This window comes from Brienomyrus brachyistius, chromosome 9 (assembly GCF_023856365.1).
Source record: "Brienomyrus brachyistius isolate T26 chromosome 9, BBRACH_0.4, whole genome shotgun sequence".
NCBI classification, from domain to species: Eukaryota; Metazoa; Chordata; class Actinopteri; order Osteoglossiformes; family Mormyridae; genus Brienomyrus; species Brienomyrus brachyistius.
The window spans coordinates 2267480-2293689 of NC_064541.1; the positions used below are offsets into that span (position 1 = coordinate 2267480).

General features: G+C 50.6%; 1 protein-coding gene across 1 annotated transcript; it reads left to right on the plus strand.

Annotated features, from left to right (window-relative positions):
- Positions 1-1441: 1441 nt before the first annotated feature.
- LOC125748836 (glutamate receptor ionotropic, NMDA 2D) lies at positions 1442-25539 on the plus strand. The gene is made up of 14 exons (XM_049025489.1): positions 1442-1635; positions 6313-6859; positions 7109-7375; positions 7722-8050; positions 8879-8993; positions 11256-11461; positions 11548-11716; positions 12094-12247; positions 12557-12682; positions 13107-13336; positions 13414-13574; positions 14050-14237; positions 17415-17647; positions 22348-25539. Exons 2-14 carry the CDS (start codon positions 6362-6364, stop codon positions 25537-25539), a joined length of 5868 nt encoding a protein of 1955 aa, XP_048881446.1. The 5' UTR covers positions 1442-1635; positions 6313-6361.
- Positions 25540-26210: the final 671 nt, after the last annotated feature.

Genomic DNA, 26210 nt, shown 5'->3' on the forward strand with positions numbered 1-26210 from the left:
GTGCCCGTGCTGCTGGCCGGCTTTCTGCCCGCTTTAGTGCTTGCACCAATCGCTCCGCATTTCTTGTACTGTATGTGTTTGCCCATCTGCTTCGTTCAGAGCAAATGCTCCGTACTCATCATGCAGAGAGTTACACAAACACACGGACAGAGGCGAGGCACCTAACAAACTAACACGATGTTACATGTTGAAATGAATATATAAATGTCATAGCAGACGTTGATGCTAAGCCATTTCCCGGTGCCAGTTTATTTATTTGCTGCGGTAAATTCATGATAGATTGTAATTTTATGACACACACTCTATAGATACCTTAGGGAATATACGCTTGGGTGATTATATTGATAAATACAAATGACTGTTAATGCATTATCTAGATAGATCCAAGGGCTTACTTTCTGCTTGCAATGAACTTAAATGGATTTCATATTACCCAGTGCAGTACTAAAGCGGTGCATCAGAAAGGACCGATGCTTTGACAGATGTAAATCGTTTATATGCAATGCACCAGGGAATTGCGCTCACTTCTGTTCTCCTTAGCCGTATTGTTTCATGAAGACACCGCAATGTAGGGTGAGGTGGGAAGTACAGTAAAAAAAAAAAAAAAAAAACGCTACCTACTGCCTTTGGTTTGTCTATTCATTGCTTTCTTCTGTCAGTATTTAGTTATACAGTCTGCAAAAATAAATGCGCAACCGCCTTGGAGGATTTTGGTATGACATGTTCGGCGTTTAGTACCGACAGTTGCTGCCTTAGTGATTTATGGGTTTTATTGATTTATTTACCGCTCGTTGCTGAATCCCTTTACACACATAGACACAAATTACACATACAGAAAAGTCAAGCAGAAAACCATCACAAGGAAAACTAAGCAATTTATATAAATTACACGCACATCATTTCAAATCCACCGTAATGTACAATAAGGTTATACTGGCGCGTACAACACACACGTTTACAGCTGTTAAGTACTGAATGATCTTTGAAATGCATCTGAAGACACTTACTTATTGATAAGCAGATAGGGTCTAGACGCATGCATCCGTTTTGCTTGGAGAAGCAGAAAGAGCTTGATGAAGCATGGGAAGACAGGCGGGCGGAGGTATGTGTGTGTGTATATATATTTATGTGTGTGTGGTGCAAAGGGCGTGTGTGTGAGAGAGGGGGTGTGGGGGATCGAGAGAAACACAGCTGACTGCGCCTAGTAAATATTTATTTTCTATTATGATACGTGAGCAAGAAAAGCTACGTTTTATTAATATTTTCTACACCGGTAAGTTTAGCATTCAACACGTGTCGCTAGTGATGGAGCGAGAGAGAGAGAAGGAGGTGGGGGGGGTTGACGGTTGCTAGGTGACGGGGCGCATATACTGAATTTTAACAAAAGAACGGGGAAAGAGAGAGGGAGAGGGAGAGAGAGGAGAGAGAGAGGGAGGGTGAGAGGGATAGGTAGAGAGATCGAGAAATTTAATGCATGTAGAATTTATATTTAGATATATATATATAGACATATACAAACACATATATATGTGTATATTTCCAGTGGAAAACTGCATAAAGGATACCTCAGAAAAAAATGATGTGATTAGGATGGAGAGACGAAGGAAGAGAGAGGGAACAGGCTCGTGAAAAATAGTAAGTATATGTTTAATTATTTTCCATGCATTTGCGGCTCTTTTTATTTTGGGCTTATTAAAAAATATATAAACACCCGGACTGGCCCTAAACAGCATGAATGGCAATGAGGAATGAAATTGCGGTGTCTGGTGTCGGCGCTCGCCCGGACTTGTGCTATGAGGAGGGATGGACGGGGAGAGGTGGAAACGGCCGGGGATCTGGGCTTTGACCCCTCTGTCATTGCTGCGCGTGCATACGCTCGAGCGCTGTGTCACACCGCACACGCTCATAGAGCCATACATGCACCCGTACACACGGTCCCGTTCTCACATGCACAAAAACACACACACACACATACACACACACACAGGGGCGCGCACCCCCTCACACACACACCCACACACATAGAGTCCGCAACAAATTTAGCAGATGCATTTGATTGTCAATAAGTTTAGGTCGCTGAAAAACCGCCTGCTTCCCTGATTGCGCTGGGAGAAACGTCGGTATGCATCAGGTTTCTTCATGTATTAATGTACCCTAATTTTCCTGAAATGAGTATCTGTGGCGATGTACTTTTCTTTGCGTTTAATCCACATCTGTGGGTATGTGGCAGGTCACTGCAACTTTCCCAGCATTGCCATCGAGCGTCTTACCGGACACCCATCAGGGGTCTATTTCTGTCTCTGCGTGAAATTAGATGGGTAATTCATTATGAAAAAGGACAACTTTGCTGCCGAGCTATACATGTACGCATTTGAAATAAGCAGAGCAATGGAGAACCGCTTCCTGTAACTAGCCGCTCAAAAATTTGATCGAAACCGATAGTTTATACCACGTAAGGTGTTCACGTTTGGTCATGCGGTTGTTATTTATTTTACTTTGTCCGAATGCACGAAAATGAATTGACCCAACGTTAATATACATGTATTTTATTTTTAGTTTGCAGTCTGGCGATCTGTCATTCTGATCCTCCATTGCAGTACTTCCTTAAAGCCTCTGAGCCCTGACTTGCCAAAGGCCCAGCGTGTCTCGGGTTTTATGGTCTAGGGACCCCAACCTGGGTCAGCCGTAACAGTGGGCCTGGTGGCCTTAGTATTGCCAGGTATGAAAATGCGCTGTCATGAGATTTATTCTAAGCTGACCATGGGGTACAGGAGAGCAGGTCCTGAACCCACATCCTACACAAGGTTATATCTTTTCATCTGTGATTTAATGCTTTGTCCTGCAAGGGTCCCCTCTCTAATCAAAGCCTGAAACCATGAATCAATCCTTCTGACTTTATTAAAGAGACACTTAGCTGCACAAGGAGGAAATACATTCTTTGCCAGTTTTATTTTTCTGTACAGTGAATGCAGTGGTTGGTAATCTACGCACACACATGCAGGTGCATCATACACATGCACGCACACGTGCAGGTGTGTGAACAAACATATATACAGGCACACACACACAAGCATGTGCGTGCGCATACACACACATACAGGTGCATACACACACACACACACGCAGGTGCTGGCATGCACACACATACACATGCAGGTCCATGCACAAACACACACACAGGCACGTGCACACACACCCACACACACATGCAGGCGCAACACTGCAGCGGTGCATGCTTTCCCGATAATGCGCTGCGTTCGGTGTCGATACGGCCTCGCTCTGTCAATCTGCCTTCCGCCGCACTCCGGGCTGTGTGCAGTGGAGGGAAGGGATGCAAGGGAGTGGGGGGGGGGGTAGAGTGGGAGAGGGGGGTAAGAGATGGAGAGGGGTGGGGGGCTGAGGCCAGGCAGAGCTTAGCAGCGGGAGGACAGAGAGAGGAAATGGAGCTGTTGGGATGTTGGCGTTGCGAGTACCTTTTACTTTCTGCTTATTGGCTCGACCGTGTGGAATGTTGCACTTTCTCTTTGCATCCGGTGTCATTCCCGCACTTTTCTCCCTCCGCATGCGGGGTCCTGTTATCCTAGCTGACGTGTGGCATCCACATCTGGCTCATCCTGCTTCCCTCATCGCCTTTGTGCTTCTCCCCAGCATCTCCGTAACACCGCAGCTGTTATGTAATACGGCGGGGACGGGCGGACACCCCTTTTGTTCCGCTTTAATGCGACTAATTAAGGTAAAGCTCGTTAACACGGAACATCAATTAGTCGTTAACGAGATCAGAAGCTGCTGTTTTAAAGAGATTACTTCGCTACCCTCGCTTTGCAGCCTCCGGTGTATCAGACTGCATGGATATACACTATGGCAGTTGATGTCGGTCTATGAACATCTTTGTGGCAAAGTTGTGCCCCTGCCTCAAGGGGGTGCTGTGGAGAAAAGTTAGAAGAAGGCTGTGGTTTTACACCATCGCGCTTCATAATGGTGACACATGGATTGAAAGACTGAAACAGAAGTTAGGATGCAGAAAAGGTTAAGGATTATCAAAACGCACGCCGTAATGTCAGCGTAATGATGGAGGCTCCGGCTCAGAAATGCAACCAGACACATGCTTAATTGCTCCTTTCCTAGAGATAACAAGAAATGCTTCATGAATATTCATGGGTAGCCCATCGACGCAGAAGTGGGCAGGTGGGCGGGCGGGCAGCATTCCACGGCGTGCGCTTCCGAGTCCGGGGGCGCCGGCGGATGCACGCACGCCACACGCGAGAAATGCTCGCTTCTCGGAAATGCCGGCTTTCGTGCTGATGGTATTGTGTTCCCCGTGTGGTCACACAAACATGCAGCTCCTTATGTACATACGAGTGTGCGTGGGTGTTAATTAAACAGGCAGTGTGGCGCAGGTGACATGTCCAGTGGTGTTCTGTGCAACTCTGACTTTCGATTTGACCTGCATGCCTGCCAGGTGCCTCAGGAACAGAGGACACAGCGTTCGGTCCGGGTGGATGGCGAGCTTTCATTCACACGCCCCACGTGGGGCTGTCAGCTGGTGTGAGAGGCATGCCCGCATCCCTCCGGTGCCTCATTAAGCAGATTCAGACAGCGGCTCGCTAGAGGATGAGAACGAGAATGAGAAAAGAAGGCCACACCCCTACCCCCATGTATAACCTTTTGGGGACGATCGCTGGGCCAGAACCCACCACATGACTGGCAGGGGATACCTGCACTTGTTAAATAGCAGCCATTTCCCAGGAGAGGTAGTGGGGGCTCCCTTTAGTAGCCCAGGGATAACATGACCACCCTGTGAACGACCGGAACCCAAAAACGGGATGCACATGTAGTGACTCCACACCGCGGCCCGCCGGACGCCAAAGGCACCGTAAACGGCTCACGGTGAAACGTCAGGGCAGCTTCTTGTTTAACCTGCTAACAGCTAAATTAGCAGCTGGAGGTGGTTCTCGGACCAGAGCCGCGTGTCACGGGGGTGCTGTTTACAGTGATGCGTTCCGCCACGGATCACTGCTCCCTCTGCCACGCAGAATGTGGCGCTATTACCGAGGGCGGCCAAGCACCCGGCGGTGTGATACCTCTGCACGGCCCGGAAAATGTGCTGCAACACAGCCACGGCGCTATTTTAAAAGAGGACACGGTGTACCGCTCGTGGTTGAGCTGTTTGGCCACCAGCGGGGGGCGCCCTGTCACTCTCATCCCCTCACTCTGAGTATAGTAAATTACCATCAAGTAAAAACATCAATGGCTGAATGAATCCCAGCCTCGTCCAGTGATGAATGGTACTATACTGTCCCCTTGTCTTTTCTCTCTCATTCTCTCTCTTATTTCCACTACTGGGGGCTCGGCTGTCTGTTTCTTTAAGCCAAACACGTATCCACATCCCAGTGATCAATATTTCTCTCCCTGATTCTCCCTAATTCACTCACTCACATTTACCTCCTTGGGTCCCATCTTGCCTATCGTTCATCCTCTCTACCCCATCTCGTTCCACTCCTCTTTCATTCTGCCTCCGCTCCCCTCCCCCTTTATTTTTTCCTGCCTCCTGTCTTTCTGTCCCCCCTGGCTGCCTACCTCTGCTCAAAACATCCTCATCTCTCCTTCCCTTTGCACTCCGCTTTTTTTTTCTCAAAGGACTCCTCAGGGTCAAAAGACCGGTGGAATGAGGGAGCGAGAGAGAGCGAACAAGGGAGAAGAGTGAAAAGGGGATGAAAATAAGAAAGAAAAATAAGAGAGAGAGAGAGAGAGGGGAGGGGGGGGAAGAAAGTGGGTAAGAGAAACAGAATATTATGTCCGGAAGCTGCCTGATTCAAAGCAATTGCGTTAGCACCTGAAGTCACGAAAAACAGTGAGAGACACGGAGGGAGGGGGGGGGGGGGGGGGGAATTGAGGGGGAGGCTGGGAGAGGGAAGGAGAGGCGGGGGGGGGGTGTATTGGCACGGGAGGTAAATTGAAAATAATTTGCTAAGATGTGTGTGTGTGTGTGTGTGTGTGTGTGTGTGTGTGTGTGTATGTGTGTGTGCATATGTCTTGTATTAATGCCTGCGTGTCGGCCTTTGTGCATGATATGAGCTCTTGATATCTGGCTTGTATTTATAATTGTGACGAGTTCTCCATCGTCGTGGGGGCCTTGTTAACCACCATCTCTCACGCTGACTCTGCTTTAAAAATGCCCGTTTAGCCTTTTGTTTTCCCAATTTTATCATCATCACTTCTCTTCCGGTGTCGCTCACTCTCTGCCAAGCATATTACTCATCCTCCGCTCCCCGACCCGTAAGGATCCTAATGCAAGCACTTTGCTTCTTCCAGGTACTTGTACTCGTCTCTGGCACGTCTTCAGTCTTCTCTCACGGCAGCAATGCCAAATCTCTCTCTCCTATTGGCCCTTCTGATGTGGGTGGGGCTTGTCAGCCCCAATCCCACCCTCTTGCTCCGTCCCCGGGAGAGGGAACGAGACCCCGGGTCTTCCGGCAACTTCAACATCGCCGTCATTAACGCAGGGCCGTCGCTGCATGCCGACACGGGGATGGGCACGCAAGCTGCTGGGAGCGGAGGCCGGGTCCTGTACCCGGGTATGAGCTCTGGCAGGGTCTCCAGCAGTCTCGGGGACAGCGTGGTGACACAGTGGGGCTCGGCCAATGTCATCTGGCTGGCGGTGAACGACAGCAGCCCCCGGACCCTGTTGCTGCAGCTGTGCGAGCTGATGGCCTCGCGCCCCCTGCAGGGGCTGGTCTACGAGGAGGAGCGCCTCACCCCCCGCAGCCCCCTGGGACCCATGCTGGAGTTCGTGTCCGCCCAGACGGGACTCCCCATTGTGGCAGTGGGCGGCGGTGCCGGCTTGGGCCGCATGCCGCAGGTATGATATGAAGCCAGGCTGTGATGATGGGTTTGTGCATGAACGCATCACCTAGGGAAGATGAACCCGTTACCAGCCATTATTTGGAGAAAGAGCACATGGGGCAATGTGGCTTTAATCTTTTCCCACTAGACAGAACTTCCTTCTTCTTTGGTTTAGCTGTAAGGTGATCACCCAGAGACAAAAAAAATATACTTGCGTTCTCCTACTGCATCATCGAAACGGATGTCTCACTGTCTCCTGACACAGGAGAGTGGCTCCATCTATCTCCAGTTCAGCTCCTCCACGGCCCTCCAGCTAGAGGTCATCTTTGAGGTGCTGGAGGAGTACGACTGGACGGCCTTCTCGGTCGTGACCACCCGTCACCATGGCTACCAGGACTTCCTGTCGATCGTGGAGGGCCTGACGGACGACTCCTTCATTGGTTGGGAGAAGAGGAGCGTAGTGATGCTGAATCTCACCGATGACCCGGGAGGCACCCGCACCAGGAGGCTCCTGAAGGAGAATGAGGCGCAGGTGAAGAGCGACCAGAGGAGGCTTCCACCCCGACTCCTCTTTGTCTGTTAGCGACATGGAGCCATTTTTAGCTATCAGATCACTGCATAATGAATGTTTTATTCTCTGCTTTTGACTAGATACATTTTTATGGACCTGTCTGCTGCTCACCCATTCCTGCAAACAGGTTGAATTGAAAGTGTTCATGGTTCACTGTCCATGTTTTTTATCGGCAATCCCCCAGGTGCTCAGCGCTAACGAGTACCGCCACCCCCTGGCTCCTGGCGCCATGCTGTACGCAGACCATTTTTCTTAGCCGTTTTTTAAAATGCTGCTTCCTGTGCCCCCCCCCCTCATTTGCCCCCAGGTGCGCCTATTGTACTGCTCGCAGGAAGAGGCGGAGCTGGTGTTCAGGGCGGCCTGGGCAGCCGGTCAGGCGGGGCCTTCGCACATGTGGTTCGCGGTGGGCCCTGCCCTGACCGGCCTGGGCCTCGAGGGGCTGCCCAGGGCTCTGTTTGCCGTCAGGCCCCAGGGCTGGAGGGACGAGCCGCGCCGGAGGATTGCCAGGGGCGTGCTGGTCCTTACCCACGGCGCCGCCGCCCTCAGGAAGGAGTACGGCGCCGTGGGGGGGCTCAACTTTGTCAGCAACTGTCAGACGGACTACAACCAGACCCAGAGAGTGCCTGACCGGATAAGGTGCCCACCACCGCTGCCTTAAAAAAAGGACAGTTTTATATTCAACTTACCTTCAAACTCACTGATAGGCCTCTAAAGAAGAAGATAAAACTGAGAGAATGAAAAAAAAGGTTTAACACCAGGGTTCTCTAAATTAAACGTATAAATTTTGAGAGAGAAAGAAAATTTTGAATGCACTTAAAGCATCTGCAATTGAAAAAGGGGAATAAGACATTAACCATTGTGGTGCCGTTTATCGGCTGTCGCTGATGTCCAATCGATGAGATAAAATGGCTCGCCATTCCTTTGAAATTAACGCACTATTGGGCCCTTAATCTACAGCCTGTCTGGTTCAGTTAACCATGGCACTTGCCTGAGGTGATGCAGTAAAGTCAGCCTGCCTGTATGCAGTTAGCATGTCACTGGCACGGGCTGATCCTCCAAGAATCGCCGAGCCCTACTCACTGACGTCGTGTTAGTTGCTGCGATCCCTCAACCTCTGAACCGAGCTCTACGTGGCACATCTGTGGATTGCCTTACCAGCCAAGGTGATTCCGGTGTGTCTTCACCACCCGGAACGAATGAATGTTAAGCATTAGTAAGGAAGGCCCAGAAGGAATCTGAATAACAGAAATGTCATGACTAAAAGATTCTAAATAAGTTGGAGTAAAATATGTTTAGATTTTGCTTTAAAGGGTAAGTAACTTTCCACGTGCGCTCGGAAGGACCTATATGCATTCAGGGCCTTCGGCTGTCCAGTTGAATTCCGTCGTCGGACCAGTGGGAGGCTCCCTACAGGTCCTTCCTCTCTATTTGAGCTGTCCGCCCACCTGCCTGTTTAAATTTCAGGTTCTTCAGTAACATAACGCTGGGTGGACGGGACTACTCCTTCAACAACGACGGCTACCTGGCCAACCCGTCCTTAGACGTCATCTCGTACACGCCTGGGAGGGGCTGGGAGGAGGTGAGTCCTGGGGTGGGGGGTGGGGGGTGGGGGGGTAGGTGCTTCCCATGGCCGGATCCGAGCACAGCGGTAAATGGCATAGTGTGCGGATGCCATTTGCTGCCGCGCTGCTGAGGACAACCCAGAATGCTAATAAGCTATCAGATGGCAAGTTTCTGCTGCTTTTGTTGTCGTTCTCAAAGTCCTCCTCTGGGCCTGCACAGCTTTCGTTATTTATTCGGTTTAATAACGCTCTTCACCGCTGATTATTTAAAAGCGCATCAGCTGAAATGTGTCACCGGCAATATATTTGATGGGACGTGGAAAGTTAATGTCGGAGCACAACAGTGGAGGTGGGGACTGAATGGGTGTGAGAGCTTTATTCCGGTCCCTGTCAGAGTAGGGGGGGCTCTGACTACCTGGGGAGGGAACATCAACAGTTTTTTGTCTGATCTGGCAGTTTATTACACGCATGGTTAGCCATCCAGTCATCAGGCTTGATCCGCACCCCCACCCCCGTCGTCAGCGTGAGAGAGATAAACAGATGCAAACGTTATTTTGTTAATCTTTTGCTAGTGACAAACTGTGTGGTCTTTTGCCGTATCGCTAGATGGTGCAGCGGATTGGTGGCATCGTTACCTCACACATACAAGGCTAGGGTCCTGCCTGCTCTGTGTAAGCAGGCTTGCCGTCTTCTCCCCTGGTCACTTGGGTTCTCTCCTGGCCCTCCAGTTTTATCCCGCAGTCCAGAGATTGGTGTCTCTGAATTGTCTGTAGCATCTGACTGTGTATGTGCCCAGCAAAGGCCTGGCTGGATGTCCCCTGCTTTGTGCCCTATGCTGCTGGAAGAGCCTCCAGACCCCCCATCACTCTGACCAGGCTAAGTGGTTAGAAGATGGATGGATGCTTTCAGACTGGCCCTGGGTCACCATGCCCCAGCTTAACGGTCTCCGGAAGCCTTGCTCCACCATCAAGCGGCGGTGGGGGATTTCTTGTGGTGACTTGTTGGGCCCGGACGCAGCGGCGCTCACTTGCTAGCCGCATGCTGGCCTGAATGGGAACGGCGAGTGCGGTGCTGTGGCTCCACGCTGCTGGAAACCGCCAGCCCGTAAGATTAGAGGCAGCGGGATTCCGACATGAATAAGGCTCCTCGGCCTCGGCAGGCTGTCAGTCAGCGATTGGGTTGACCGGCTTCCCATTGGTCACTTAATTGGTTCCCTTTGGGCTAAACCAGGCTGGTGATTGACAGATAGCAGAAATCTCACCCGGGACAAGTTTCAGCGTGTCGTCCCTCTTAATGGCTGGTGAAAGGTGCAGAGACTGCCTCCCGGGGAGGGGTGCAAAAGAAAATTCCTCACCCTGGCCTGATTCAATTCCTCCCCTGCCAATAACACGTCGGACGCGGGAGACAGTAAATATTTGCAATGCAACAGGGGTCGGGCATGAGCAGAGTCAGCGGGGGGTGGGGGCGAAGGGGGGTAAACACACGCCTTCAGAGCTGAACGAGATTATAGCTGAGTACTTTCCAAGATTGGCGATTCATTCAGACTTAATCAGGTGGATTATGCCACAGAATACCTGTGATGGCGTCTTTTAGCTTAACCCCTTATTTACATTCCGGCACGTTCCGTGCTGCTGGAGGTCTGGGTCTTGCCGTTGCTGGCAGCCTGTCAGAGTCTTGGGCCGCTGATTTCGGCCTTTTTCTGTTTAATCTCTTTTAATTAGCCACCCTCACTCAATCCTAAGCATCTCATTCCCAACTGGGTTTAGGAACCTTATTGTCTTATTGTGTATCGGTTTATTAAAAATAATTCCAATTTTTTTCCTGTGGCTTTTTATAGCATTATTGATTGCTCACTAGAGCAATCACATACTGCCATGGTAATAAAAAGGTTTTTTTTATAAGGATCTACCACATGACTGTGGTTGATAGGGTATTTCACTGGGGCAATAGGGTATGACTGGGGCTATAGGATATTTCACTAGGCCCATTGGGTGTTTCACTGGGGCTACAGGGTATTTTCACTGGAGCTATAGGCTATTTCACTTGGGCTATAGGTTATTTCACTGAGGCTATACGGTATTTCACTGGGGCTCTAAGCTATTTCATTGGGGCCATAGGCTATTTCCCTGGGGATATAGGGTATTTCACTGGGGCTATAGAGCATTACTAGGGCTATAGGGCATTTTCACTGTGGCTAAAGGCTATTAAACTGTGGCTACTCCCCCTCCCCCTACACCCTCCCTCATGCATTCTGGGTCTGTTTGTTTGCCCCTGCCAAGGTGGGCTGGTGGGAGAATGGCATCCTGCGTCTCCGCTACCCGGCCTGGTCTCGGTACGGACCATTCTTGCAGCCCCCGGATGATGCGCAGCACCTGCGGGTGGTCACGCTGGAGGAGAGGCCCTTTGTCATCGTGGAGCCTGCGGACCCCGCATCTGGCACCTGCATCCGTGACTCCGTTCCCTGTCGGAAGCCCCTCAACGACAGGTCTGGGGAGCCTCGGGCCAGCCACCCCCCCCTCCTTATTCCCTGTCTTTTCCTGCCCTCACTCTGCCTTTCCCCTCTATTCTCAGTGTGGCCATGGAGGGCATGGTCCCCATGAAGCAGTGCTGTAAAGGCTTCTGCATTGACATCCTCAAGCGACTGGCCAGGATCGTGGGCTTCACCTATGACCTTTACCTAGTAACCAATGGGAAGCACGGCAAGAAGATCGATGGCGTGTGGAACGGCATGGTGGGAGAGGTCAGGGTCAAATTTTTTTCATAATTACTTAAAAATCATTTGGCAGGTGAATACATCTCTCCCCATGCAGAACAGGATTTTAACTCTGGCCTGTGTAAGTATATGCATAGGGATCTACCTGATGTCACAGAGAGTGAGTACTAAATCTCTTCTGGGTTTTCATAGTGCTTTTGGCCAGTATGGGATGTTCACCATCATGGCACCTCTGACATTCCAGCTGTAGCCCCTCTCATACTCACACTAACATCTGCCGATTTTCTCCCATGATTACATGCCTCCCAGGCTGTTGATGTCAGCCTATAGAGGCACGCCTCCCAGCTGACCGCTAAAACGTTCTCGAGTTTCGCTTAGCCGCAGTTTCTCGTGCGGGCCACCAGGTGGTGTACAAGCGCGCCGACATGGCCATCGGCTCGCTGACCATCAACGAGGAGAGATCAGAAGTAGTGGACTTCTCCGTGCCTTTTGTGGAGACAGGCATCAGCGTGATGGTCTCCCGGAGCAATGGCACCGTGTCCCCCTCTGCCTTCCTTGGTAAGTGTTGGGGGGAGGGGCACAAGTTGAGGGTTTAAATGCTCTTTGATCGCTACAACCTGCACTTTATGCAGCAATAAAGAAGGCCGCCATAATGGTCGCTACTGACTCGAGTCCACATTAAATCTGCTCTTGCTGACAAAGAGAGAGAGGGATGCTAATTGACTGGGAACCATAGCAGACGACTGAAAGTATCGGGGGGGGGGAAGGATTTTGCAGGTATTCTGAAACCAGTGTAGCCAGTAGTTGGGGGACGGTTTCCCAGCATTCAACGGGGCATGCCCACTTTCTGCTTTTTGTTTCTTGCAGAGCCCTACAGCCCGGCCGTATGGGTGATGATGTTCGTCATGTGTCTGACCGTGGTCGCAGTAACTGTGTTCATCTTTGAGTTCTTCAGCCCTGTCGGGTACAACCGCAGCCTGCAAAGTGGCAAGAGTAAGAGCAACCCCCCCGCCTCCCCCACAATCCCAGCTGTGATCATTAATGCCACCGTCCTTATGGAGATGGATAAGGGTGATGGCGCTCTGCTGCTTGTTTTTGTGGCCACTGGCTCGCTGGTAGCTCTCTCTCAGTGCTGTGATGCACCAGCATTCTGAATACGGATGGATTCATGCATTATGTAGCGCTGCTGTGTTTGTTACTATGCCTCCCCTGTTCCCCAGTTGTATTTGAATCCGTCGTCCTTTGCTTGATCCCACACGTGTCCGTCGCCTGCGGTTTGCCCTGTGACTGACAGCTGAGCACATCCCACATAGACTGACCTCTACGTTTGTTGCTCTATCCCCCTGCCACCTCTCCGCTGCCTGCACCCCCTCCCCCTCCCCCCCCCGCCCCCACCACTGCTCCCTCCTACTTCCAGAGGCGGGTGGATCCAAGTTCACCATTGGGAAATCGATCTGGCTGCTGTGGGCGCTGGTGTTTAACAACTCAGTCCCCGTGGAGAACCCGAAAGGCACCACCAGCAAGATCATGGTGCTGGTGTGGGCCTTCTTCGCCGTCATCTTCCTGGCCAGCTATACCGCCAACCTGGCCGCGTTCATGATTCAGGAGGAATACATCGACACCGTTTCCGGACTGAGTGACAAAAAGGTAGGCTCTGCCTGTGCAAGGGGGGGGGTCAGGTGGGTGCTTTGCGGCTGCTGACACTCTTCTTCGCACCCTCACAGTTCCAGCACCCCACAGAGCAATACCCCCCCCTCAAATTTGGGACAGTCCCCAATGGCAGCACGGAGAAGAACATTCGCAGCAACTACCCGGACATGCACCAGTACATGGTCAAATACAACCAGAGGGGGGTGGAGGAGGCCATAACCAACCTCAAGACCGGGTCAGTGCTGCATCTGCTTCACACCCACCTGCCTCTCCTCCATCGCTCGACATCTCCGTATTTATTGCCTTCTTCTCCGTCTAAATCCCCCCCGACATCTCCGGCCCATGCTAATCCTCTCCGTTCCCCCACTCTGGCGGATTATGTCATCGTCACATGTCCCCGCTCCGCTTCTCTGTGCGACGTCGATGTGCTCGGAGCTCTTCCTCCCGCTTTCTCGATCCCCTCCTCCCCGGTGTCTCCACGCTGCACAGCGAGCTGATAAACCGGGGCTTTCCGCTGCCTCTTACTGTCATTACCGGAGAAATCTTCCCCGTTCCGCCTCATCTGTTGTTTCCCTAAATACCCGCGCCATGTAAACTGTAAGCCCCCCATCTTCAGTTCTGCTTCCCTCGCTTTATTTTACACATGGCTCCCTCTCCGACGGTCCTTTCCTGCTCGCTGTAAAATGCCCCCCCCTTGTCCGTCTGTGCAGCAAACTGGACGCCTTCATCTATGACGCCGCAGTCCTGAACTACATGGCCAGGAAGGATGAGGGCTGCAAGGTTATGACCATCGGCTCGGGGAAGGTCTTCGCCACCACTGGCTACGGCATCGCCCTGCACAAGAACTCCCGCTGGAAGCGGCCCCTGGACCTCGCCCTGCTCCAACTGGTGGGAGACGGTACGAGAGTGACAGGGATGGGGTGATGGAGAGAGAGCTCGAGCGTGAAGCCAGCGTGGGCATTTATTTAGAGTAACGCTGGGGAAGTGCAAACGCCTGCCTTCCTGCTTCGTTCCTCAAAGGCTCGATAAGGCGGCGACGCTCGTGAGCCTATTATCGCAGTTCCGGCAGATGTTTTATGGCTCATGTGGATGCCCTGAAATCGAGAGATTAAGATAACATATTCGAAATAATGAAGGTGTCACAGAGAATCAGAGTATGACAGTATCTTTCCCGTAGCCGCACTTGTCCGTTTTCCCGCCTCATATACCGATAATGGAGTGCAGATTTCCTACACGAGGATATGGCTTCCATCAGCAGAGCTGGTCTGAAGCTCATATTTGTCAGCCTGCGGCCCACCCCTCATTGGCCTGCTTTTGGGGCCTGGAATGAGCCTCGCCGCTGCCTGGCGTGAGCTACAAAGCCCTCTCCAGCTGCCCCACGCCGGTTTGACTGCTTAAACATTGATAATATAGTTATTTGATGCCAAATTCTATTAGACAACACAGCCGTGTGACGGCGAGTCCCAGAAAGGGGATCAGCGGACTGTTCAGACGGACAACGGAAAGTGGACTCGCGTGATACAGGCGTCGTTTGCAACAAAAACGTTTTCTTTTGCTCAGAGATAAAGGTACCATTGGCTCTTAAGTGCTAAGCGGGATTATGAGAAAAAGAATCTGTTCTTTCTGTGCTCACAGAACCGGAATGGCAGTGCATATCCTGTTACAGCAATCCTACAACCAGCCTTGATATTCCCAAATTCCTGTGTGCATTGTGTTTTATTCAGAGAGACCCAGAGAGATTGTGCTGGGACAATTCAGATTAGTTTTACGCAATGGCTTTTCTTGGGTTTAGAACTAACAACCTTTGGATTACACAGTAATGGTATTTGCTAGTCATACATGCCATCTGCCCTTATACATTTTTATGGGGACTCAGAGTGCAGCACCGAGGATGATGGGCTGCAGTGGAACATTAGCCTGGTCACAGGACCCTGGGCTATTCATGTTGTCGTGTCATCCTATTATTTCATACAATGGTGTAGCTGTCGACCAGGGAGGGGGATGGCGGCCGTAAAAGGTGTCGCCTTGGGGCTGGGTGGGTGCATTATAACACGCCATTAAATAAGGTTAGCTGAGGGCCCTTTTAAGGAGAGGCCTTTGGGCTTTAGCCCATGCATTAATGCGCCCTGGAGTGTGTCCCTTCATACTACCAGGATTTTGTGTCCCGAGCCTCCAAGCTCTGCAGCGCCCTCTATGGGTACAGAGGATTGATGGATTCATGTTTGTTGCTATTAATCTGTGTCACTGTTATTATTATCTGGGCCAAGTGTGTCTACACGGCTGTATCCCCGGTAACAGTGTCTTGTGCTGTATCGCCACCTGTCCATGAGGTGTCAGTCAAGGGAACCTGTGCCCTCTGCCTCAGCCATCAGTCTTTGTGTTGTTAGCGACAACCTCGTTACCTTTTCAGCAGCCCAGCTGTGGCCCAAAATGACTGCGGCACTTTGACGTCAGTTGCCCTTTGGTTTTCAGATTATTCCAGTCACCAGTTTTCAAGACGGAGTAGCCAGCCAATGTTTTAAAATGGAGACATTCATAGTTATACAATGGAGAAAACTGGGGTGTCTGCTTGTAAAATAATTTTAGTTCTGATATTGAATTTAACCCAGGATCTACATTTATGCCCAGCTGTGCTAAACCAGTCCCGTCAGTCGGGAGGGTTCAGTCTGACAGCCGGCACGCTGGCGAATGACCTGCCGGATATTCTCCATAGCGTGACTAATCTGCAGACCCAGCTGTCTGTAAAGAATCCATGAATTTCCTCCCTGATTTGTGGCTTGTGGCTTGTCGGCTCTAAGGTGCAGACGCAGTGCTGCCTAAAAAATGTGTTTTGGCACTTTCGTTCAAAAATACTTATCAGAAATCAACTGCCAAAATTTGCTTTCAGCAGGTCATAATACAGAGCTGTGGCGTGATTTATTTTAAAAGGCAAAATAACCTGGCGTAAAAATAAAATCCCTGGTTTGAAAATTGATTGATTCTATTTGTCCGTTTAAAAAAATTCCATTTAGTACGGCAAAGACAAAAAAAAAATTCCAATATGTAAGTGAAATTGAGGCAGAATTTCTGTGCCACAATACTTTACTGATATATATATATATATATATATATATATATATATATATATATATATATATATATATATAACAATCAGTGAGGCATATTATTATAACAATTTAAATACTGCTAGCAATATCAAGAGATCTGGGTTCTCTTTCTGATTTCTTTTATTTTCATATCTTTCTTGATAAACCGTGCTGTAGTGGCAGTGGCGTACCGGTGGGTGGTCTTTGAAATTCTCCTTCTCCTCCTTATTCTTTCTCCCTTATCTATTTTTCCAGCCTCTTTTCTGTTACTGTATGTGTGGAAAGATGATGTAAGGAGGTTCTGTTCGCTACCAGTTTCACTCAGTTAATATTTTGATTTTATCGGAGAGAGCACAATAAAGTCGCTTGTTCCAACGATCCATGTGGTCTCATCATTATTCTACGCCGCGGAGACGCAAAGACGAGCCCACTGTGTGCTGCAAGGCCTGTTTGGTGGTTCAGAGCCTCCGAGCTTTCGACAGAGGAGCGGAACCGTGGCCCAGAAAAAAAAGAGTCATATAAAACCGTAAAGTTCTGACTCACACGGGTCCACTAACCACTACAATTAAATGATTATGATCTCCCGATTTTTCTTTATGTTTCTGCCATTTTTTAATTTGGTTCTCCTGCCCTCTCTCCATCTATTCCCACAGTAAACTGGGGAACCCGTCGTGCTCTTCATCATGGTGACAGAATTTCTCCCTCTTGCCACTTGTCCTTGATTCCTGCATTCTCCTCTATTAATTATGTTTACCACAATGCAGCAATTCGCAATTCAGACAAACATATATTCTAGCTCTTGTCAGACTTATTGGGTAGCATCATAGGACAGAGATAGAACACCTGAAAACAAGAAGCCAGAGCACTTCGTTAATTTGATGACCTCCTTTGCTCACCTCATAGCTCTTCCTTTATGGTGGTGGGTACAGGCTGCACCTATTGTATGCTGAGTAATCTTGTCATCCTCCTTGCCCCTCCCTGCTCCACAGATGAAATTGAGATGCTGGAGCGCCTCTGGCTGTCAGGGATCTGCCATAATGACAAGATCGAGGTGATGAGCTCTAAGCTGGACATCGACAACATGGCGGGGGTCTTCTACATGCTGCTGGTGGCCATGGGCCTGAGTCTGTTGGTCTTTGCTTGGGAACATCTGGTCTATTGGAGGCTTCGTCACTGTGTGGGGCCTTCTAGCAAACTGGACTTTCTCCTGGCATTCAGCAGGGTGAGTAATACCAGTGTTCTCTACTCCTGACCTTCAGCAGCTTGCCTGGACAGTGTGTAGTGTTCTGTACCCTTGGCAGGTTGAATGGACAGAGTGTAGCGTGCTGTACACTCGACAGACTTGAATGGACAGAGTGTAGCATGCTGTACTTTTGGCAGGTTGAGTGGACAGAGTGTAGTGTGCTGTACACTTGATAGACTTGAATGGACAGAGTGTAGTGTACTGTACCCTTGGCAGGTTAAGTGGGCAGAGTGTAGTGTGCTGTACCCTTGGCAGGTTGAATGGACAGAGTGTAGCGTGCTGTACTTTTTTGCAGGTTGAGTGGACAGAGTGTAGTGTGCTGTACCCTTGACAGGTTGAGTGGGCAGAGTGTAGTGTGCTGTACTTTTGGCAGATTGAGTGGACAGAGTGTAGTGTGCTGTACTTTTGGCAGATTGAGTGGACAGAGTGTAGTGTGCTGTACCCTTGACAGGTTGAATGGACAGAGTGTAGCGTGCTGTACTTTTGGCAGGTTGAGTGGACAGAGTGTAGTGTGCTGTACTCTTGGCAGGTTGAGTGGACAGAGTGTAGTGTGCTGTACCCTTGGCAGGTTGAGTGGACAGAGTGTAGTGTGCTGTACCCTTGGCAGGATGAGTGGACTGACTGTAGTGTGCTGTACTTTTTTTGCAGGTTGAGTGGACAGAGTGTAGTGTGCTGTACCCTTGGCAGGATGAGTGGACTGACTGTAGTGTGCTGTACTTTTTTTGCAGGTTGAGTGGACAGAGTGTAGTGTGCTGTACCCTTGGCAGGATGAGTGGACTGACTGTAGTGTGCTATACCCTTGGCAGGTTGAGTGGACAGAGTGTAGTGTGCTGTACCCTTGGCAGGTTGAGTGGACAGAGTGTAGTGTGCTGTATTTTTGGCAGATTGAGTGGACAGAGTGTAGTGTGCTGTACTCTTGGCAGGTTGAGTGGACAGAGTGTAGTGTGCTGTACCCTTGGCAGGTTGAGTGGACAGAGTGTAGTGTGCTGTACTTTTGGCAGGTTGAGTGGACAGAGTGTAGTGTGCTGTACTTTTTTTGCAGGTTGAGTGGACAGAGTGTAGTGTGCTGTACCCTTGGCAGGATGAGTGGACTGACTGTAGTGTGCTGTACCCTTGGCAGGATGAGTGGACTGACTGTAGTGTGCTGTACCCTTGGCAGGATGAGTGGACTGACTGTAGAGTGCTGTACTTTTTTTGCAGGTTGAGTGGACAGAGTGTAGTGTGCTGTACCCTTGGCAGGATGAGTGGACTGACTGTAGTGTGCTGTACTTTTTTTGCAGGTTGAGTGGACAGAGTGTAGTGTGCTGTACCCTTTGCAGGATGAGTGGACTGACTGTAGTGTGCTGTACCCTTGGCAGGTTGAGTGGGCAGACTGTAGTATGCTGTATTTTTGGCAGATTGAATGGACAGAGTGTAGTGTGCTGTACTCTTGGCAGGTTGAGTGGACAGAGTGTAGTGTGCTGTACCCTTGGCAGGTTGAGTGGACAGAGTGTAGTGTGCTGTACTTTTGGCAGGTTGAGTGGACAGAGTGTAGTGTGCTGTACTTTTTTTGCAGGTTGAGTGGACAGAGTGTAGTGTGCTGTACCCTTGGCAGATTGAATGGACAGAGTGTAGCGTGCTGTACCCTTGGCAGGATGAGTGGACTGACTGTAGTGTGCTGTACCCTTGGCAGGTTGAGTGGACAGAGTGTAGTGTGCTGTACCCGTGGCAGAATGAGTGGACTGACTGTAGTGTGCTGTACTCTTGGCAGGTTGAGTGGACAGAGTGTAGTGTGCTGTACCCGTGGCAGAATGAGTGGACTGACTGTAGTGTGCTGTACTCTTGGCAGGTTGAATGGACAGAGTGTAGTATGCTGTATTTTTGGCAGATTGAGTGGACAGAGTGTAGTATGCTGTATTTTTGGCAGATTGAGTGGACAGAGTGCAATGTACTGTACTCTTGGGAGTTGGGTAGACAGAATATAGTGTGCTATACTTTTGGCAGATTGAGCAGACAGAATGTAATGTATCATATGCCCAGGTTTCATTAGGATGTGAAGATGTACGTTTGGCCTTCTGTGAACCCCATGGATTTTTAATCCTGTTTTTTGTACGTGTATGGTACCTTTTGTTCCAGCTGAACTGTTAATTAATTATCCTTGACTGAACTGTTGACTGAATGAGCCTCAAGATTCAAATGACGTAAAACTAAACATGTAATTGAGCTGATTTGTTATGTTTCAATTGTGCTCAATCATTCTTAGCCCTTGAGCACTGAAGTAATTAATCTGAATGAAGCTCAATACTGATTTAACATTTATTTGTTTCAAGAATGATCAAATAAAGGGAACGTATCAAAATTATAAACATACCTGCTAATCTTTTATATACCTTTCATTGATTATTGAAAAAAATAACAATTGAGGGGGACTTGATAGATCTTAATTATATTTTGAAACTATAATGTTTAAATGGATTGTTGCATTTATTTAGACACGTTTTGCACATATTCTTCAAATAATGCTAATTCTGTTTAAATTCTCAGATATGCAATAAGTTTAATGTGATTATGTGCGTATTATACTGTTACCAAGTGATTAAAGGAATATTACTTATAAAATTAGTTGGTAAGAGTAAGTATGTTTTACACTTTTATGCTGTCAATATGAGAATGTGGTCTACCGTACTCTTGACTTGTATTACTGTGGTGTACTGTACATCTCAGTTTTATCAGTGATACAGTGTGGCATACTTATAACTGCGTGACAGTGTGATGTACTATACTTCTGGCACTTGTCATTGTGACGGTGTGCTGTACTGTACTCCTGATACTTTTCAGTGTGACAGTGTGGTGTACTGTACCCTTGACTTACAACAGTGTGAGAGTGTGGTGTACTGAACTTTCGATTTTTTAACAGTATCAGAACTTGCGGTACTGTACTCCTGAAATTTAACAGTGTGAGAGTGTGGTGTATTATATTCTTGACACTTCTCAGTGCGACAGTGTACTTCATTCCTGACTTGTAACAGTGTGCTAATGTTGTATACTATACTCATAAGTTTAAACAGTGTTATAGCTTGGCATACTGTTTTCTTGACTTACAACAGTGTGACAGCATGGTGTACTGTACTCTTGACACTTCTCAGTGTGATAGTGTGGTGTACTGTAATCTTGACACTTCTCAGTGTGAGAGCGTGGTGTGCTGTTCTCCTGACACTTATCAGTGTGATAGTGTGGTGTACTGCACTCTTGACACTTCTCAGTGTGACAGCATGGTGTACTGTAATCTTGACACTTCTCAGTGTGAGAGTGTGGTGTGCTGTTCTCCTGACACTTATCAGTGTGATAGTGTGGTGTATCGCACTCTTGACACTTCTCAGTGTGATAGTGTGGTGTACTGTAATCTTGACACTTCTCAGTGTGAGAGTGTGGTGTGATGTTCTCCTGACACTTATCAGTGTGATAGTGTGGAGTACTGCACTCTTGACACTTATCAGTGTGAGAGTGTGATGTACTGCAATCCTGATGATTATTATTGCGAGAGTGTGGTGTTCATTTCTTTTAAGCCTTATTATTCTTAGTGTGTGGTGTAATGTACTGCAACTTTGTAGCAGTGTGAGAGTATAGTGTACTGTACAGCTGATTTTTTGCAGTGTGAGAGTGTGTTGATTGTACTGCTAATTTTTCACAGTGTGAGAGTGTGATGTACTGTACACCTGATTTTTTGCAGTGTGAGAGTGTGGTGTACTATGCTGCAGATTTATAGAGATGTGAGATTGTAGTGCACTGCATTGTTCATTTGTAGCAGTTTGAGAGGGAAGTATACTGTACTGCAGATCTGAAACAATACGAGAGTTCAGTGTACTGTACTGCTGATTTGTTGAGCTGTAGCATTGTAGTGTAATAGACTCCTTATTTGTAGCAGTGTGAGAGTGTAGTATAGTATGCTGCTGATTTGTAGCAGTGTGAGAGCGTAGTGTACTGTAGTACTCATTTGCAGCAGTGTAAGAATATAGTGTGCTACTGATTTGTAATAGTGTGAGTGTACCACAGTGTATAGCTGATTTGTAGCAGTGTGAGAGTGTAGTGTACTGTACTGCTGATTTGTAGCAGTACACGTGTTTTGACTGCTGAATGGTTCCATTAGAATGTTACTAGGCTCATGAGAATGTAATCATGCCAACCAGATGTGAATATAATGAGGGGAAGCGATGCCTTGCAAAGGAAACGCCCTCCTCACTGGAAGGTAAACGGGCTCCCAGGTCTGAGCTGAATCTGGATTCCGGGCGGCTCTTGTGAGGATAAGAAGGCCGCTGGAGGGGAGCGCGGTGCCTTCTTTAGCGCACCTCTTGATGTATGCCTGGCAGGTGCTTCCCCTGCAGACTCTGCCGAATTTGTTGAGGCTCTGCGGGCAGAGTCGGCATGCGACAAAGGGAGCGGAGAGACAGAGTCACTGAAGGGCAAACACAGGCACAGAGGCACATCTCGGGAAGATACAGACACAAGTCTGATCCATGCAAATAAAGCTTTCTTATGGGTTTTGGGGAGCATTTATGTCGGAGCGCTCCGGTTGTGGTGCAATGCTGATGCAAACAGCAGAGAGGCAGAATAACGGAGTCTGTAGAGTCGCCAGCTTCTAGGTTCTCGCTGCGTGTGACGCTTTATCGGGACTCACACTGGCCGTTCTGTGTTTCATTCAGGGTATGTACAGCTGCTGCAGCTTCGAGGATGAAACGGCCCCTGCAGGAGTCAAACCTTCCCTGCCCTCCCATCACCATGCTGCCATGGGGGTCCCTCCACCCCAACCTCATGTCATCACGACGACCGTCGCCAACCCTGCTATCGCCATGGCGCCACAGCCGCAGCCGCCACAGCCACCGCAGCCACAACCACAACAGCAGCAGGCATACAAGACCCCTCTACCAGGATCCCCCCCGGCTGTCGCGCATTCAGGGTCGGCCCTTGGGCCCTCAAACACACCCATCTTGGGCGCCCCTCTTCCATGTTCTACGTTCCTTCCACGTCCCGACCGGAGGCTGGCCGTGGTCGACCGCTGGAGGATCCCAAAGACTGCCACAGCCAATCAGATGGGCGTAAGGAGTGGAATGCCGGAGATAGGACCGTACCCACAAAAGGTGGCTCCAACCTGGGCAGGGGCAAGTGCTGGGGGATTGGATGGATACAAACGGTACTATGGCCCAATAGACCCAGAGGGCCTGGGGCCTTGTGTGGACCCGCAAGTAGCTGGCTCTCAGACCCCAAAAACAGCGCAGAGGGGCCACCCGCAACCCCCCCCAGCTGGTGTGGCATTCTACCAAGAGAAAAGTGTGGATCATGGAGGGGGGAAGAAGGTGGTGGTTGGTGGCAGTGGAGGAGGTCAGGGGAAGGGGGTTAAAGGCTTGGGCACTCCCCGGCTGCAACCTAAAAGCCAGGCACCTGCCCCCTTGCCCCCTAATCCCCCCCTACCACAACCCTCTCCCCCTCTCCCTTCCTCCTTCTGGAGAAAACGACGCCCCAAGAAGCCAAAGGACTCTGGAGGACCTTTGTATGAGAATATCCTTCCCTTGGGAAGACATGGGGGAGGCCGGGATGGGGGGAGAAGGAGAAGCTGCCACTCCCCCTCCCTGCCACTGCCTGTACCTGTTCCCCTCTCCCCCACCTACACTCCACCCTCACCCTCACCTTCTATCCCCTACACCTCCACCTCCAGCACATCCTCTACCTCCAGCTCCTCTACTTCATCTTCGGCATCATCTTCCCGCTCCACCTCCCCTTCCTCCACTGCTTCCTCAGTCTCTTCAAGGAGCACCAGAGATCGGGAGGAGGCGATGGACGAGGAGGAGGATGAGGAGATGGAGGAGCTGACAGAAGAGTCTAGCCTGCTGCTGGGGCGTGACAGGGAGCGTTCACTCATTTCCCCTCGTTCGCTGACCCATGGGCCCCCACCTCCTCCTGTTCCTCCACGCAAGCCCCGCCCACTTAGGGGGGAGAGGGAGCACGGGCGTGACAGAGGCGGCAGCCAGCTAGCCCAGCTTCAGGAATGGTGGGCCAGTTGGGGGGAGAGGGAGAGAGAGAGGGAGAGGGGCGGAGAGGCAGTGGATGCTGCAGAGAGGAGGCGTGAAAAGAAGTGGCGAAAAGAGAAAGAGAAGGAGAAGAGAAAGAAGAAGAAAAAGAACAAAAAGAAGAAGAAGAGAGAAGAGAGAGAGAGGGAGAGAGAGAGGGAGCGGAAGAGACATAAATTGAAAAAGAAGAAGAAGAAGGCACTGAAGACAAAAAAACGAAAAAATATGGTGATGGGCAGGCGCTCTGAGCCAGAGGACGGGGACATTGAGGCAGAGCGAGAGGGGGACGGGGATCGGGATCGTGAGCGGGATCGAGATGGGGGAGTGGCACAGGGCTATACATCCTACCCTCCACAGTATCATGGCCTGAGCAGGGAGTCAGCATGGGAAGGGGACCGTGAGAGAGGGAGGCGGGAGGGGGAGGGTGAAGGGGGAGACAGGGAGAAGGAGGAAAGGAGTCGGGATAGGCGCCCTAAAAGCTCGCATTCCCAATCCCGACACCGGGCTACTAGCAGGCGCTACTCCAACCTAAACAAGCTTCCGGCGTCCGTCAAGTTCTGGGTGAGCGGAGGCAGCGGTGGGGACCCAAGCCCTGACGGGCCGCACTCCTCTCTTCATCCTCTCCTCCCATCATCATCAAAGCGTCGCAGGAGTGGGGGGAGTGAGAGGGAGGCCGGGGGCAGGGGGGCAGAGAGACGGCCTTTGCTCCTGCATTACGAGAGGGGCAGGGCCCACACCAGGGAAGGCCTGTCTTTTCATGAATGGGACTCCGAGGAAGATGAGGATGAGGATGAGGAGGAACTGGAGGAGGAGCGGGAGAGGGCAGAGGAGCGAGGGCGCAGGGGAGGAGGGCGGAGAGCAGTGTCAGAGTCAGAGAGGGACAGGGCCAGGGCTGAGGACAGCTACTCTGACGAGGGCTCCTCGGGAGAATTCGGTCAGTTTGAGCGGTACTGGGAGGGCAGTGTGGGTGGGGGCGCTTCGGGTATCGGAGGAGGGGGCTGGTTTTTTGGGACCTATCCAGCCAGGGAAAAAGGGGGCAGCGTAAACAGTCGGGACGACTTCTTTGTAGGGCGTGGCGATGGATGGGGGGCGAGTGGAGATGGCTGGGGCTCAGGTGGGGGCATTGGGTGGGGTTCAGGGGGTGGGAGTGGAGGGTTGGGATCACAGTGGCCCCCCTTGCCCACAGCCCTACCGCCACCACGGAGGTACTGGTCTGTTGATAAGCTCCCGATGAAGGGGGACAAGAAGTTGAAAGGCAGCGGGAAGGGCAAAGGCAAAGTGCGGAGCCGGGAGCGGGAGGCGGCCTGCTTCTGCCAGCACCCTCACAGCCGGCCGCGCGCACACCCCAAGAGGGCCACCACCTCTTCCCACAGCCAGGAGGAGCTGCTGCCCCACTCACACAGCTTCAGCGGCGGCCCCCGGCCCAAGCTGCCCCCCAAACCAGAAACGAACCAGGCCAAGTCTGGAAGTCAGTCCAACCTCAGCACGCAGCCCACTCCCATGAGCGAGCACCCTCCTCAGCCGGCGCCCTCCCCTCCGCAGCCTCTCATCCCTGCCCTCCCCTCATCTTCGCTTCCTGCCCCATCGTCCTCTTCCCTCCCGGTTCCCATCCCGCCGCCCCCATCGTCCTCCCCGCCTGTCATCTCTCCCACTACGGGTACCTCTCAAGGCTCCGCTGTGGCCACCACCAGTGCCAAACTGCAGTACCAGAGACTGCGCTCTGTGCCCCAGCCGCGGAGGTTCTACTCCCCACACCTGCCTCTCAAGGCCAAGAGCCTGTGCTCCCGCAGAGGCTCCGCCCACTTCTCCAGCCTGGAAAGTGAAGTATGACAGGAAGCGTGGTGGGCAGGCGCACACAGGACCGCAAACCTTGTTTATATAACTTATGAACTTGGCTGAGGGAAAACATGCACCCTGCTCGAATGAAAGAGATGCCACGTCTGTTCTCCAATCAGAACTAAGAAATGCGATGTCATCCGTCCTCTTATCCAGTCAGAAGCCTGGATGGTGATCGCGTGTTCCGTGAGCAATGATGTCACGTTTACAAAACGAGTCGCTGTTCTACGTTTACTTCGCTCCAAAAATCCCGCTAAGGTGGGTTTACTGGATGTCCATGCCGCTGCTCTGCCTCTGCGCTGCTCCTCCAGCTGCAACACTGCAATCGCTCACAGTAACAGTCAGGGTGCTATGGATTGGGAAACCCTCAGAGAAGCACCGGAATGGGATGAGCTTTAGTCCCCCATCCTCAAATCCCGTCCCCAGCTAAATTATTCTGCTGCAGGCACCTGTTTGTCCACAAGAGCCTGCAAATTTTTTAGGTGATTTTTTTAAAATAGAAACATCACCATTGAATCAGTGGTTGCCAGCATCCCACCTCATCTTCCGTGACGGCATCTGCTATCTGTGACACCATCACGCCCTCTGTTATAGCCTCTATCTGTACGTCCAGCTGACACCTGCTTCAGTGGCGTTACCCCGGGCCTGCCGTCCGATGGGAATGA

Coding starts and splice junctions, on each gene's coding strand:
- LOC125748836 (XM_049025489.1), top strand. CDS start 6,362: ATGCCAAATCTCTCTCTCCTATTGGCCCTTCTGATGTGGGTGGGGCTT. Junction 11,462..11,547: donor CGGAAGCCCCTCAACGACAG/GTCTGGGGAGCC, acceptor CTCTATTCTCAG/TGTGGCCATGGAGGGCATGG. Junction 12,683..13,106: donor CAGCCTGCAAAGTGGCAAGA/GTAAGAGCAACC, acceptor TCCTACTTCCAG/AGGCGGGTGGATCCAAGTTC.